Source organism: Trichechus manatus, unplaced genomic scaffold, assembly GCF_000243295.1.
Source record: "Trichechus manatus latirostris isolate Lorelei unplaced genomic scaffold, TriManLat1.0 scaffold00131, whole genome shotgun sequence".
Taxonomy (NCBI): Eukaryota; Metazoa; Chordata; class Mammalia; order Sirenia; family Trichechidae; genus Trichechus; species Trichechus manatus.
In genome coordinates this window covers 7,047,820-7,063,741 of record NW_004444067.1, presented here as the reverse complement: position 1 = coordinate 7,063,741, position 15,922 = coordinate 7,047,820, and the positions used below count along the sequence as shown (strand labels likewise).

The window sequence follows — 15,922 nt, the reverse complement described above, 5'->3', positions numbered from 1 at the left end:
GCCTAGCCAGGGGCTCACTGGTCGGGGGGGAGGTGCCCTGAGGCATGGCCGCCAGAAGCCTCTAACGTGGGCGGCGGCAAGAGAACCAGGGGCGGCAGTGTGCACACGCAGACGGGGTGCTACCCGCCCAGCCCCAGCTGCTGACAAGGTGGGGGTGAATCTGTGGAAGGCTGGTGGCAGCTGTGGTCTGATTTAACATCTCCCAGCCCTGTCCCTTGGCCCGGGGCAGACACCACTTTGTGCATCAGCCAAGGTCCCTGTGATCCAGTCACTCCCTGCCTGAGAGGACAGCTCCCTGCCCTCCCACCCTGCTTCATCCGCAGGTTCAATGTCCAGATCAGCCCTGTTGGAGCAATGGCGCCCTCTGCTGGCCACTTCAATCCCCAGGAGGCTGCAGTGGGCCTGGATCATGGGCTAGTAACTGCCCACCCTTATCTGCAAGGTTAGTTTCCTGATTCCACACGGGGGGCTGATGTCTAGAAACTCCTGCTTCGGGCCCTGGTGGGGCGTGTCCTGGTCCTCTGTGTCCTAGGTGGCCCTCTCTTCCTTCAGGCCAGCCCAGCTGTCATAGGGCCTGGGCCTGGGCTGCTGTCCACGGGAAGCTCGGCGGCGGCAGCAGCAACAACAGCAGCAGCAGCAGCAATGTGGCGGCCAGCAGCGTGCCCGGGGCCTTGGGGAGCGGGGAGGCGAGGGAGGTGCAGGAGCAGACCTCGTACCCATCCTCGGAGCGGCTCTGGTCGTGCTGGCCCGGCTGGGCGTGGGCCCTGTCCTCACGGTCCGAGCCCACACCCTCGTGGCTGCTGGCCTGCAGGTCCCCACAGACCAGCCAGTCCCGAGCCGTGGACTGCGGGTACCCAGGTGCCACCTCCAGCTCGCTATCCAGCACCTTCCAGTAGTCCTTGCCACGGAAGAAGTAGGAGGCACCTGGGGTGGGGACAGGAGGAAAGCTCAGCCTGGCCTGCCGCAGGAGGGACTACAGCTAGACAGCAGGAAGGACTACGGCTAGACAGCTGGAGGAGCCGGGGAGCAGGAAGCTGCAGGGCCCGTGGAGGAGGCGGAGACGCTCAGCGGGGTCAGCACACAGGGGCACCAAGTGCCTCACAGGCCTGGCGAGCTCAGGAGCAGCGTGCCTGCAGGCAGGGGATGGAGGTGACGACTACTGGGCCTTCCTCCCCTACTAGGTGCGTCAGGAGGGCTGCCTACTCTGTCCCTGGGTGGTGTGGATGGTTAGCACGCTCAGCTGCAAAGCAAAAGGCTGAAGGTTCAAGTCCACCCAGAGGTGCGTGGGAAGAAAGACCCGGTGATTTCCTTCCAAAAGACCGTAGCCTTGAGAACATGGAGCACAGTCCTCTCTGACACACACGGGGTCGCCGTGAGTCAGAATCAACTCAGCGGCAACAGGGTTCCTAGGTGGGCACAAACAGCTTGCGCCCACCTAGTAACCTAAAGGTTGGCAGTTTGAACTGACCCAGTGGTGCTGTGGAAGAAAGGCCTGGCAACCTGCCTCCATTAAGAGTACGGCCAAGAAAACCCTCTGGAGCACGGTTCTACTCTGACACATGTGGGGTCACCATGGGTCAGAGTTGACTCCATGGCACCTGGTCAACTGGTGGCTATTCCGTCCTAGGTGCTGGGGCGCAGCACTGAAAACAAACGGGGACAAAAACTTCCTGCCCTCAGGACACCAGCCCTGTCGCAGGCGGGCGTATCTGTGCGCTGTCGGGCGGGCTGAGCGTGCAGGGAAGGGTGCGTGAGGCTGGGGACCGGCTTGGGAAGGCCTCTGCACAGCTGACGGAGCAGGTAACAGAGGGAACGCCCAGTGTCTGGGAGGAGGGCACAGCAGACGCAAAGGCCCTGGGGCTGGACGTGTTTGGTGGGTCCCAGAGGCAGCCAGAGGCAGGAGCAGGAGGGAGGAGGTGAGGATGTGGGGTCACAGAGCTGTAGGGCCCACGGGACGGCCCGCAGCACCGCAGGCAGACGGGGGTCCACCCCACGGCACTGACTCCGCGCCCAGTGCGGCTCGGCCAGCCCTCCCCCGGCCGTCAGACCCCGTGCTCCAGGCGAGGGCTGGCACTCACCATCAGACCAGCGCATGGCGTCATCGAGCGCGCTGGGGAGGCCCCTCCACGCGGGGCTCTGGGCTGGGTAGCCGGGGTCCATGCGCCGCATGTGGTCATCATAGCGCCAGTGCAGCTGGTCCTTAAAGAAATAAGTCTTGTCATTGTGGGCCCAGGAGAAGGCGGCATCCACGCCGCCCGGCGGGAGGCTGAAGTCGGAGATGGGCCGTGGATATCCTTCCTCTACGTTATTGTCCTTAAACACCCAGTATCTGTCTCCTGGGGGCGAGAGAGGATGCTTAAGTAAATGCCGGGGTGCCGCTCCGACCCCACCCTGTGGGGCGGGGGCTCCAGCCCTCCCCACCTCCCCACAATGGCTGCCCCACCTGGGCACGGAGGGGCCTGCGGCTTCCACTGAGGCCCCGGTGAGGACCCCATCACAATCACAGATGCCTCCCTGCATGTTTCCTGAGCACCAGCCCTGTGTCTGTGCAAGTGTCCTGGGGCCACCGTCCCCAAGGACCACGGCGAGGAGGCTCACAGCAGCGGGGGTCTCTTCTCTCACAACCTGGAGGCCAGAAGCCTGAGGGCAGGGCGCCACAGGGCTGCGCTCCCTCTGGAGGCTCTAGGGGGGATCCTTCCTTGCTTCTTCCAGTCTCTGGCGGCCCAGGTGATTCTCGGCTTGTGGCTGCATCACTCCCATCTCTGCCTCATTTTCACACGGCCATTTTTTCTGTGTGTCTTCTCTAATGAGGACACCGTCACGTAGGATCAGGATCCACCCTCCCCCTGCATGACCTCACGGTAACTTGATGACACCTGTAAAGAACCTCTTTCCAAACAAGGTCATGTTCACAGGTGTCGGAGGTCAGGATGTGCACAATTCACCTCACAACAGGGTCCTTCTACAGGGACATGGGTTCCATCGTGGCAACCCCTTGACAGAGAGCTGGAGAGCTGGGACAAGCCACCCTCCCGAGAGAAGCCCCTGCTGCTGCTCCTGCCGCATAAACTCCCATCACGAAGCGGCTGGGAGATCTTCACAGATGAGAAAGGCACCGTGCGACCCTCACACCTTTGCTCGACTCAACACAGAAGCAAGACCCGTGACAATCCTTCACCTCAGACGAGGAGTAAGCTAACATCCGCAAGAAAGAAGGGGGTTAAACAGAGGGGGCCGACCCCCAAACGTCCCGGCAGAGGCGGGGCCAGGAACAGGACTGAGGCCAGCTGACCTCCGGCCGAGGAAACGCAGAATTGGGAAGCTGGCAGAAATTGCCAGAGGAGTTCGGAGCTGACCAGGCGTGGACGGTCGTGGGAGGAAGCTGCTCATGGGGTGTCTGAGTCTCAAATGCCACAGTGGGTGGCTTTAACGAGCAGACGTTTATCTTCTCACGGCTCTGGAGACTAGCAGTCCAAATCAGAGTCTCCAACGTGCTGATTCCTTCCTCACCGGTAGCCCCGGGCATTCCTTGGTTCTTGGCCATCCTAACAAGTCGTCTGTCTTCCTCCTCGCTTGACCACCTCTGTGTCTAATCTGCTTTTTATAACTCAGAAGAGATTGGGATTCAGACACACGCTACGCTGGCACGGAGCCCTCATGCCAGTGGTTAAGAGATTGGATGCTAAGTGAAAGGTCAGCCGTTTGAATCTACCGGCCGCCCTTGCAAACCCTATGGTGCAGTTCTAGTCTACCCTATAGGGTCGCTATGAGTTGGAATCCACTCGACAGCAATGGGTTTGGTTTTGGTTTTTACACTGACGTGGCTTTACTGACGTTACAAAAACCCCATCTCCAAACAGGATACTCATCCGCAGAATCGGATTCCCATGCATATTCTGGAGACACAATCAATCCACAGCAAGATGGGCTCAGGGATCTCCCCACGTGTGATGTATTCAGCACGGGGAGGGTGGGGGTGTGCTAGCTTTACAGTGGAGGAGCCAAGCAGACACCCGCATCGAGGTGACTGTCAGGCAGCGCATGTCCCTGGGAGGATGGCAGAGACCACGTCACCTCTGAGATGTCCCCACCAACTGCACACATCAGGAAGCCTGCCCACAAGGAAGCCCAAGGCAGGCCCACATGAGGGATGCTGGACTGGACGTTCTGAGTGTGCCAAGAGGATCCTGGAGGAGGACGCAGCTCCAGATGGAAGGCATTGATGAGATGCCGGTATGTTCTGTGTGGTCCTGGACATGGCTCAGCAACACATGGCCAGGACAAGTGCTGAAGCGTGGACACAGTGTGTGGGTTAGGTGACCGCATCACACAGTACCAAGCGCCTGAGGTCCACCGTCTCTGTGCTCAGGAGACATGCACACGTTTGGGTCGGCGTTGGCAGCTTACCATTAACCGGTCCAGGAAAATCGAGGTGTGTGAGTGTACGCGGGAAAAGTAAAGCAAATGGAGCAATACGTTAACCAGTGGTGAACCTAGACGACACGTTTTTGAAATCTTTCTGGAAAGTAGGATTCTTTTTCAAAGAGAAAGGTTAAAGAATGAGCAGGCTCTTTATGGACAGACACCAAGCAGACCCTGAGATATATCGACGAGTGAAAAAAGCAAGGGGAGTAGGAAGGCAAACAGAAGCCTGTCCACCAGAGTCCACGGCAGCCGTGCAGACACCAGGCGGAAGGTGGGCACAGCGCAAACGTCCATCAGCAGGAATGGACAAACACAGCGGGGCACACACACGGCGGACGTGACTCAGCCACAAAGAGAAATGAAGTCCTGATGGGCGCCCCAACAAAGACGGGCCGCGCCAAGGTCACGCCGAGCGGAGCGTCAGCTGCAACAGGACGAATACTACACCATCTCACGTTTATGAAATAAGCAAACGCATAGAAGTCAAACATTGTTAGCGGTTACCAGGGGCGGGAGGGAGGGGGAAAAGAGGAATTTTAGCTTAGGGGGCTTTGACTTTTTCTCAGTGGTGGTGGAATGATGTGGAAACACTGCAGGGTCCCTCTGGGCAGCTCCCGCGGGCTTCAGAGGCTACGGCTGTGCCTTTGGGAGAAAACCAGGCGCCCCCAGGCAGCCAGTGGAGTGGTCGCCCTGGAAGCTCACAGCTGGTTCATGGTCGCCAAACTCAACACCCGCCCACGAGGCTGGTAGGTCACCTAAAGGAGCGGCAAGGCCGCTGCGAAATAAAGGTGCTGGAACATTCTTTACCTCCTCAAAGAAACACAGTCTCTCCCATTTGTGTGGGAATACATCCTGGAGTGGGTTGAATAGTGTTCCCCCCCAAATTCTTGTCACCCAAAACCTCAGAACGAAAACTTATTTGTAAATAGGGTGTTTGCAGGTGTGATGGGTCAGGTCACGATGAGGTCATCCTGGATTAAGGGGGCCCTAATCCAACGACTGGGGCCCCAGTGGTGCAGTGGTTGAGAGCCCAGCTGCTAACCAAAAGGTCGGCAGTTCAAATCCACCAGCCGCTCCTTGGAAACCCTATGGGGTAGTTCTACTCTGTCCTATAGGGCCACTATGAGTTGGAATCGACTTGACACCAGTGGGTTTGGTTTGGGTTTAAGCCAATGATTCATAAAAGAAAAGACACAGAGACGCACAGAGAGCAGGCGGCCACGGGAAGACTGAGGCAGAGATGGAGTGACGTGGCCACAAGCCCAGGACTGCCCGGGCCAGCGGAAGCTGGAAGAGACAAGGAAGGATCCTCCCCTAGAGCCCTGGGAGGGAGCGCGGCCCTGCCAACACCCTGGTTTTGGACTCCCGGCCTCCAGAGCGCACAGAGGACACACTGCATTGTTCTCAGCCCCGGTCTGTGATACTTGGTAGGATGTGGCTGTGGGACATTCCCACACCTGTCATACTCTCAGCTTTGTCACTTTCGACAGACGAAAACAGCTCCACTCGAAGGCATGCCCAGCAATAAAGGCAGTGGGCACCGCGCTCGGCGTCAGGGGCACCGAGTGGGCGGGTGAGCAGGGGAGGAGCAGCCGGTGAGATCACAGCATCAGGGATGCTGGGGACCTGGATGCTACACGGGGCTCCCAGTTTTCACATTTCCATTTTTAAATTCAAATGTAAAAGCAAGCAGGGTGCAGCCAGTCTGGGAGACAGTGTCCTTTGTCAATGCGGGAGGGCACCAGCTGGGCTGTGGGGGGTCCAAATGCAATGGGCTCAGGCCCCTTGGCCCCACTCAAGGGTGGCTGGGGTGGAGGGTCTGGGTCCAGGGCATGAGGGCAGCTTCACCTAGTGCCCACCAGACAATACGGGGTGGGGGGGTCGGGACCCTGCTGCCCCAAAGCCCAAGGCCACATGTAACAACAGTCAGCATGTCACCACAGAAACCTCACAGCTCCCAGGCACCACAGGACTTACAGGCTCAGTACCCCTCTGTCTCCTGCTTCCTGGCCCCTCCCCACAAAGAGACAGGCGCTCCCAGAGCAGGCTCCATCTCCCCCGGCCTCGACCCAGCCCAGCCCTGGGAGCCGTCAGAGGGTGGAAGAGCACCTCCCTAGTGGAACTGGGCCCAGATCAGTGAGCTCCTGGGCTTCCATCACACTCACAAGGACCCTGCCTGCTGACCAGCCTTGGACGCTCGCTGTGCCCCAGGACTTTTGCACTGGCTGTTCCCTCGGCTAGAACACTGTTTCCCCTGCCCCTCCTCAGGAGGCTTTCCCGGCCCACAGGCCCTCCTTCGTCCTTCTACTTCCTCATCTCACAGAGCGCCTCTGATGCCACCTCAGGCGTGGGGTTCACGGCGCGCCGCTGGGAGCTGGCAGCTTGCCTCTGCTTTGTCTGCTCTGGGCCTACAACTGCGGTGCGGGTGCTTAGCACGAAGAGGTCAAGCGCACAGGCTGCTGCTCTCTGCTCCGGCCCCAGCGGACGCTGGCCGGGAAGGCCCACCTTTGAAGAAGACGATCTTGTGGTCGCTGGTGCGCTCGTACACGGCGTCCACGCTGTCCAGGTGCAGCGGCAGCCCCCGCCAGAAGCGGTGCATCTGCGCCGGCCGCAGTGACACCAGGTGCCGGTCCCGGGTCAGCCGCCAGAAGTACTTGCCTGCAGGGGCAGGGAGCGGGGGCTGCAGGCCGCTGTGGTCTGGGGTCTGGGCCAGGGCGGACACGCCCCCTAACCCACCTGTCGCCCCCGCCCCCCCACCCGTTACCTTTGAAGAAGAAGGCTTCCCCGCGGATCTGGGCCACCGCGTCGAAGTGTGCACTGCACCTGTGAGGCACGTCCTTCCTGGCCCTGCAGACCGAGAGCCGGGAAGGTGTGTGCAGCGGGCGGGGCGAAGCCGGGGCGGGGTAGAGAGCCGGTGGGAGGGGCGGGGCGGGGCGTGCTGGGGGCGGGGTGGAGAAAGGGCAAGGACCGAGGCAGGCCCAGTGGGGTCGGTGGCCGAGGGGTGGTGGCTGGGGGGCGGGCAGGCCCCTCCCCAGCAGGACCGTGGAAAAGGCCAGTCTGCGAGGCTCTGTGACCCACAATAGGGCTCAGGGGCAGTGCGAGGAGCTGCATAATAAAAGCAAACGGGAAAGGGAGCCCGCTTATGGCGTTCGGGTTGGCGAAGACCTGAGAAGGCGATTTGGCACTGTGTCAAATCAGTGCCAAAAGATTGCTGGAGTCCCTGGATGGTGCAAACGATTGAGCACTCGGCTGCTAACCAAAAGGTTGGAGGTGCGAGTGCCCCAGAGGCGCCTTGGTGGAAATCAGTCACTGAAAACCCTCTGGAGCACAGACTTACTCTAATACACACGAGGTCTCCATGAGTCTCCGTCATGGCAACTGTTTTTTTTTCTCAACCAAAATGCTAGCTGTCCTCCCAGTTCTGGTTCCAGAACTCGGCCCTACAGCCACCTGCACAAACATCTGTGGGAAGCGTGTTCACGGCAACATTGTTTATAACGGCGAAAGATCAGAACCAAGCTAGATGCCCAGCAGAGAAATGAAAAACTACAGTACAGCCCGTTCACACCCCAGAGCATCACACAGCTCTTCCAGAGCCAGGCGTTTCTCCACGTGCTGACCCCAAAATGTTTCCCAGCGGCACTGAGGGCAGGTGCTAAATGCAGGGCAGGGCCTGACACGCCCCAGTGGGCTCAAAGGCGCATTTCCTTAATACCGCATGGAAAATCTCTGGAAGGATTCACAAAACTTTGGCCCTGGGGGCAGGACTGGTGCTGCAGGTCAGGGGTGAGAAGAGCTCACATTTCACTGCATGTTTTTTGTGTTCTTTTGATTTATCCTCGGGGTGTATTACTTAGTAAATAAGTCAGATTAAGAAGCAAGCAGTTGTGGCAGTATTTTTTGACGGTGAAAGAAATTCACGATACACAGCTAAGAAGAAAAGCACAGACCCATCCATCCCACAGCTGACAGCAAAGGGAAAAAATAAAACTATAACATGACCTAAGTATGTGCACGTGTGTGTTTGCATGAGCATGAAAGGCTGTTAACACTGGTGACTGGGCCGGCGTGCGGGGAGGAGGGCCAGAGAATGGAGCAGGGGACGTGGTTTAAAAACAAGGGCTGAATTCTGTAACCCTTCTTCCACTGAGCGTGGAGTCTGTGTGCCTCCTGGAATCTGTGTGGGCTGTCTGCTTTAACGGTGGGGTTTGGCTGAGGTGACACAGGCTGCTTCCACTTGGCCTGGCCAAGCCAGCTCTGAGTGCCCTCGTGGGACACTCCCTCTCGGAACCTGGCTGCCATGCTGTGGGAAGCCCAAGCCTCATGAAGAAGCCTAGTGTAGGTTCAGGTGAACCATCCCAGCTGAGCTCAGCCTTGGAGTCGGCCCGGCCCAGGGACCAGACATGTGACTCAGGACGCCTGCAGCAAGGATTCCAGCCCCCAGCCTCCGTGCCTGCCCCGGCCCCAGCAAGTGCAGAGACCACATCCCCACTGAGCCCTGCCCAAATTCCTGACCCTCAGAAGCCAGGAGCTTGATAAAATGGTGCTTGTTGGTGCCGCCAGGTGGGGTGTTTGTTCCATAGCAACAGCTGACTCAATGAAGGGGAAGAGGGTCAGCACATCTGAACCCAGCCCCTCTGAGCCCCCTGGCTGTGGTGAGCAGGGGCTACTCCCCCTGCTCAAGGAAATTCAGTAAAAGACACAAGACAGCACTCAGGGTGAGCCAGCCCACAGGCACGCTGTTCTCAGAACAGCCTCAACCTCCGGACTCGCAGCCGCTGTTTCGGGGATATCTGCCTGGGACGGGTGGGGGCACAGCTGACTTACGGGACGCTAGACCGGTTGTCCGGCGGGTCTGGCAGGGGAGGCGGCTCCTCGGGCTCTGGGGGTCCAGTGGGGGACACAGACTCCCTCACGCCTGTGGGGGACAAGGAAGGAACACATCCAACCTAGAGAGAACCACCCGCCACCTAAGCCTACCCGGTCCTTCTCGGAACTCCCAGGGGAGAGAGCCGAGGCCGCTCAGCTGATACACACGGAGCCTCCCCGAAGTCAGGCACTGCGGATCGTGCAACGGGCAGAGCAGGCAAAGACCCCTGCCCCGTGGAGGTGACGACTGACACGCGTAAGTACAATACAAGGACAGCACCTGCGACACGGTAACACTGAGGTACCTATCACCCGGCAATACCACTGTGTCCACACCCAAAGGTCTGAAAACAGAAACCCGCACAGCGGTGTTCACCGCGGCGCTATTCCCAACAGAAGGTGAGAACAACCCGAGTGGCCGTCGACGATGGACAAACAAAACGTGGCGTGGGCACACAACGGAATATTCTCATCCTCGGAAACATCGCGCTGAGTGAAACAGGTCAGTCACAAAAGGACAAATACTGTATGATCCCACTCATATGAACCCTCTGGGGCAGGGAGATGCAGAATCAAAATTTATTTTTGATCTCCACCTTTGAGGAGGGTGCGTCTCCCCCAGGACCCTGGACTCCCGGGCAGGGGCTTGTCTGTCTGACCCTCCCACATATGCCAGCAGAGCCAGGGCTCCGGCTGACTCGGGGCTCCAACCTTGCTCTGTCGGTCATTGTCGGGTTACCCTGGGGACCCAGGTACCTGGGTCCTTAGTTTTTCGTTCACACCTGCAGGTTGTGGAACACTCTGCCCGGACCTGGCACCCCATCCAGGACCGCGGTCTTGACTCTGGGCATCGAGATGGGTGTGGACCCTGCCCGGGGCCTTGGTCCGCCGGACTTGTGGTGCCGGCATCCTAACGCCCCAGCTCTCCACCTGGGCTGGGACTGCGGGCCCACCCCTGGGGGGCTCCCCACCTCTTCAGACGCCCAGGGGCGGGGCTCACCGTACAGCTGCCAGACGCGCACTCGATCCTCGTAGGGCAGCCCGTAGCGCAGCGGGTCGCCCACCGGGCCCTGGTAGTACGGCCGCATGATGGACTGGGCGGCAGCGACATGGCTCAGCCCGATGGCATGGCCGAACTCGTGGACCGCTACCGCGAAGAGGTCCATCCCGTGGGCATCTGGGGGGGATGGGGGCTGCGTGAGCCGGGGCCTGGGGGAGGGGCGGGAGCCCACGCGGCGCCGGGATGGAGCGCGTACACAGAACTGGGGCGGCGGGGTGGGCGCGATGGCAGGCCCCCGCATGCAGCTCGAGGGCCCATTCCCCGCTCGGGTGGACGCTCGAGGTCTGCAGGGGCTTCTCAGGTCGGGGTCCCCAGTTCCCCCAGCCATGTGTGTCACTCAGGGAGGGCTCGACTACCGTTCTGCACAGCGTCGACCGTGCTGACCACACCCATGGGCGCGGCCGGCCAAGGTCAGCAGGCGGACCTGAGACCCTCAAGCTAGGCTGACGGACGCCATCTACAGCGATGCTCCGTGTGGTCCACGAGGCGGGCTGGGACTGTGTCCAGCCCCTTTCACTGTGGGGTTCTCCTGAGCCCCGGCTATGGGGGGCACAAGCGCCGCGTGCAGCCCTGACGCACCCGAGGAGCGGAAGGTCCACGCCTCGTCGTCGTCGAAGTGGGCGTCCCCCGCGGCGTGGTGGTCGCCGGGGAGGAAGGCGTGCGCCACCGTGCCGCCGGGGCCATCGAAGGGGTAACCGTCGTCATGGTCGGCCCTGGAGAAGTCGATCTGGATGTCGGCAGTGCTGCCCGCCACCTCGTGGAAGTTGAGTGGCGCGATGTCGCTCCAGACCTTGAGGGCGTAGTACATGAGCGCCCGCACCGTGTCGCGGCCCAGGGCCGAGTCCCGTGGGAACGTCCGGACCCTGCGGGGACGGGAGACGCACCCGTGATCACGCAGAGCACGGTCCTCACCCCTGGCAAAGTACCCTTGCTAGGACACCCTCCCCAGGGTAAGCAAGGCCCAGGGAGCTCCTTTCTCTCAGCATCTCCCTGAGAGGGGATGCATATGTGTCCCCAGGGCAGGCGCCCACCCCTCTCTGCTACCCCTTCTCCAGGATGCAGGGCTTATCTCCCAGGAGGGTCTGGGAGCCCACCCAGGGCCAACAAGCCTCCACAGATGTTAGGAGGTGGTGTCCAGGTGGGCCAAGGCCACTGGGCCAACAAACCAGTATCAGCTCCAGTCTCCACCCTCCTGCCCTGCCTTCCCACTCCCACCTGAACAGGGACCACGTGGTAGCCAGCTCATACATTAACTAGGCCCCTCAGTCAGCTTTTACTGGGGGACAGCAGAAGGCTGAATAGTGTCGTCCCCCCCCCAATCCATGTCCACCTGGAAACTCAGGATGCCACTTACTGGAAACAGGGTCTTTGCGGAGGTGATTAGGTAAAGATCCAGATGGCATCACTCTGGGTTAGGGTGGGCCCTAATCCAACAAACCAACCAAAACCCAGTTGCAGCCAAGTCAACCCCGACTCATGTTGACCCCACGTGTGTGAGAGTAGAACTCTGCTCCACAGGGTTTTCAGTGAATGAATTTTTGGAAGCAGATGGCCATGCCTTTCTTCTGAGGTGCCTCTGGGTGGACTCGAACCTCCAACCTTTTGGTTAGCACCACCCAGGACTCTCTAAGTCTGCTGACAGTGTTTTTATAAGAATAGAGGAGGACAGAGGGGAGACCCTGTGAGGACAGAGGGTGGCTCAGTTGATGCAGGAGACAAGAAGGTTCTCCTCCAAGGCGCCCCTAGAAGGAGCCAACCCTGCCGACACCCTGAGTTGAAGTCTGGCCTCCAGGCTGTGGCAGCGTGAATTCCTGCTGTTATGAGCTCCCCAGTTTGTGGAGATTTGTTTTGATGCCCCAGGACCTAACCCACTCCTATGCCCACCTCCAGGACAGGTTCCTCTTGTTCCACTTGGTCGGGGTGGGGGCCTGGCGCCTCCGTCGACCGGGGGCCGTGGTGGGGAGGTCAGGGAGGGAGCAGCGCGGGGTCTTCATCAGCGCCAGGGTGGCCTCGTCTGCAGGAATGAGCAGGGGTCAAGGTGGGCCGGCTCCGATCCCATCAGGCTCTGGCTGCTGCCCCAAGCCCCCCTGCTTCCTCCCTCCCACACTGGTCTGGGGGGACAGGCCTGGCCTCTAGCCACGCGGGCCCCACTGCAGGTCGGACATGGACACATGTGATCCCTGCTTCTGGAGGGGGTATTCTCATGGACCTTGGCTGGGCGACATCAAAACAGGTACTAACTTCTCGCATGGGCTCTGGCCAACCAGAATGGTCAGCAGCAGAGCCGTGACCAATCAGAAAGGGCATGGCTGAGCTCTGCCCAATCAGAATGGCAGTGCCCTGGCCAGTCAGATGAGACATGGTTGAGCCCTGACCAATCAAAAAGAGCATAGCTGAGCCAGACCAATCAAAAGTCCATGGCTGAGCTCTGACCAATCAGAAAGGCCACCAGCAGAGCCCTGACCAATCAGAAGGGGCCTAGCCAAGATGGCGCATCCCCAAGGGGCAGGTTCCCTCCAACGTTGCCCTTGCTTCCTGCCCCTCAGGTGACCCACACCTGTCGCCTCTATGTGTCGTACACAGGTGTCTGCCGCTGCAGAGGCCTGGGAGAGGTGCTTGGTCAGCCACCCCTGCAGGTGTCTACAAAACCAGACCTCGGTGCCTGCAGTTAGGAAGCAGGGTGTCTCACACAAATGCCCTGATTTCTGGTACTTTCTCCTGGAAGCTGGAAGCTCTGGTGGCGCAGGGCAGGCCTCATGGAGGCCGTGGGCAGCGCCCTAGGAGAGTGTGTGTTTCCAGTGGCACAGTCTCCAGCTGGCCAGCCTGGTCCTGTAGGCACCGAGTTTGGGGCCCTGCTGCAGAGTGGGGGCCAGGTGGTGAGGGGTGGTGATGAGGTCTCACATCCCCGGCTGTATCTCCCAGGCAGGCGGGAGAGGGGACAGAGCTCACGGTGGGGTGTTGGAGAAACTAGGCAGCGGGGGTTAGGCTGGGAGCCCCGTCCCCGCCGTCCCCGAGGACTGACCCAGCACGCCAGTGGCCTCCAGGCCCCCGAACTGCTGCATGGCGGTGATGGCCTTCGACAGCTCCTCTTGCGTCTGCAGCTGCCCCGTCGTGGGGTCCGTGGGGGGCAGGTAGCCAAACCTGCTCAGCCACTCCTGTGGGCAGAGAGCCATGTGAGGGTGGGGCAGGGGGCTTGACCCCACCAGAGCACTGGTCCCCAGCCCCACCAGCCCCCAAGACACCTCTTGCCTCTTCCAAAGGCACTACCTAGGCCCCTCGGCCGGGGCAAATTTATGCAGTGCACAACCTGAGCAGCTGCTCATGGCGGCCATCCCACTCAGTCCTCCCTAAGGCAGCAAAAGGCCCAGAGGACTCGGAAGAAGGAGAAGGTAAAGGCTCCTAAGCTCCACCAGTGCTGACTTAGGCCTGAGCTGACAGAGAGGGGTTCTGCTGGAACCAAGGTCCTCGGGGCTGAGAAGACACTGGGATCAGACCAAGGCTGTAGGCGTTGGGTGTGCAAGCATGTTCCGGGAGGGGCAGCAGACATGCACACACAGTCTCTCACACACGTATGCATACCCATGCACATACATACACACAGAAACACACACACCTTTGGAGGCCTTTGTTAAGACTGCAGGCTCAAGCTGCAGGGCTATGGTGCCTTGTGGGTACCACGGCCCTGCCACCCAGCACCATGAGGCCACCACCGCCTCCAGGAAGCCTTCCAGAGTTTATTTGGAGCATGCATGATGCTGGATGAGGGGCACCCCTCTTACCAGGGGAGGGTCTGTCCAGGTGGGTGCCCCCCCCCCGACGCCAGCTGCTTTGGGGGTGGGTGGGTGAGTGGCAGAACTGAGACACCCCTGGGAGAACTGCGAGGCTCATGGCCATCCTCCCACAGACTGGGTGACAGCTTGGCCTTGGTGTTGGGCAGCCCTTGGCCGCCAGCCCCTCCAGGGCCTCCGTGGGGTTTACCAAGGAGGAAAACCCTCCCTGGTCCTAGGGGGACCCTGCCTGGCCAGCGTCTCCAGGACAGCCCTGGGCACTTCAAGGGTTTCTGAGCACTTTCCAGGCATTTAAAGACAGGTTTGCCCTGAGGGCCCCAGTGGCCTGCCTTTGGGCTTGCGCTGTGACAACAACAGATGGCTGAACTGCATGCTGCCCCCCCCCCAGTGGCTGAGCTGCAAGCTGCCCCCACCCTGCTGAGCCCAGGGCAGGTGGCCACCCCACCCTCTAACCCGAAGGGCCATGGCTCGGCTTCCCAGTTCCCTCCTGGAAACCCCCAGGAGAAGCCCCAGGGCAGCTCAACAAGAAGATGAGCCCCTGGTGGGCTTGGGGGTGCAGGCAGCGCCGGGCTTGGTGGGGGGGTTGTTGCGTGGGTATCTGTGAGCCCTGCACCTTCCCATACCCTGAGCCTTGGTGAGGCTCTTGTGTCCCAGGTCCCAGCAAATAGTCCCCGACCCGGCCAGCCAGGAGCCAGTCCCAGCGGGAGGAGATGCCCGGCAGGGGGCGTCTCACACGAGAGGCTCCCAGCCTGCCACTCGCCCTGACCTCCCGGTGGCCAGGGTTAGACTTGTTTTGCCTGATAGGTGAAGACGTTTTGCAACGCCAAGCCAGGCTGCCGGGCGGGTGCATGGTTATCCAAGGGGGACAAAGGTTAAGCGAGCTAGGAGAGCCGCCCGCAGGGGCTGGGGTCCCTGCAGAGTGGCAGGAGCTGGGAGCGCTACAAACCCCCACCTCCGAGCATGTTGGAGCAAATGCAGCCGGCAGCACACCCCTGCTGGCCCTCCCTGGGGGAGCACTCCTCCCCCACTGCCGTGGTGCCTGGGGTGAGGGTGTAGCTGTAGATCCGCATTTCAGGTGTCCCCCTCTGTGGCCCCCAATACCTGCAGCGCTGGGCAGATCGCATGCGGCCTGGGTGTCAGGTCCTCCGTGGACCCTTCCTCACCCGGCTGCTCCCACCCACTGTCTGGGTCGCCAGGCAACAACAGTCTCCAGGGCAACGGGAGGCTGCTGCTGGGAAGGGCGCCGGCCGCCCGCCGGGGAGGGCGCTGCTGCGGCAGGTGAACCTTCCAGAAGGCCACCCTGAGGGGCCAGGGAAGCGGGGGGAGGGAGACGGAGTGGGAGGGGAGCCAAGGGGCTCTGGGAGCCCCGATGGAGCTGCCCCTCATCACAGGTAATGAAGACCCCAGTGGCCCTCAGGAACCTGCCCAGGGACCGTAAGCAGGCCGTTACTACAGACATGGACACTGAGGCCCCGCAGGCGGATCTGCACTGGCGTCCTCTGGAGCCTATGGTCCGTCTGTCTTGGTGGGTTCCCACCTGCTCCCTCGGCCACCCAGCACCAGCCTCCTCCGGGCATCGTTTTTCTCTGTAATGTTTATCACCATCTCACATAACGTGGTTTTTTTAAATAATTTTTTTATTGCTTTAATAAGGTGTAATTTACACACCATAAAACTCAATTCAGTGACTTTGAGTAAATTTTAGAGTAGTACAGCCATCATCTCCACCGAGTTATTGGACGTTTGGTGATGCGGGTTTGGGGGGATGGGGGAGGGAGGG

The 15,922-nt window shown here is 60.4% G+C and overlaps 1 protein-coding gene across 1 annotated transcript in view; it reads right to left on the bottom strand.

Annotated features, from left to right (window-relative positions):
- Positions 1 to 565: 565 nt before the first annotated feature.
- The window catches only part of MMP17 (matrix metallopeptidase 17), a 21,324-nt gene continuing 5,967 nt past the window's right edge, over positions 566 to 15,922 (bottom strand). The window contains exons 2-10 of the mRNA XM_004385051.2: positions 13,377 to 13,509; positions 12,239 to 12,368; positions 10,934 to 11,217; positions 10,295 to 10,471; positions 9,253 to 9,343; positions 7,190 to 7,272; positions 6,931 to 7,083; positions 2,079 to 2,336; positions 566 to 924 (exon numbers count right to left, since the gene is read on the bottom strand). Coding sequence (XP_004385108.1) covers positions 566 to 924; positions 2,079 to 2,336; positions 6,931 to 7,083; positions 7,190 to 7,272; positions 9,253 to 9,343; positions 10,295 to 10,471; positions 10,934 to 11,217; positions 12,239 to 12,368; positions 13,377 to 13,416 — 1,575 coding nt within the window. The 5' untranslated portion in view covers positions 13,417 to 13,509. The remainder of the gene's footprint in view (positions 925 to 2,078; positions 2,337 to 6,930; positions 7,084 to 7,189; positions 7,273 to 9,252; positions 9,344 to 10,294; positions 10,472 to 10,933; positions 11,218 to 12,238; positions 12,369 to 13,376; positions 13,510 to 15,922) is intronic.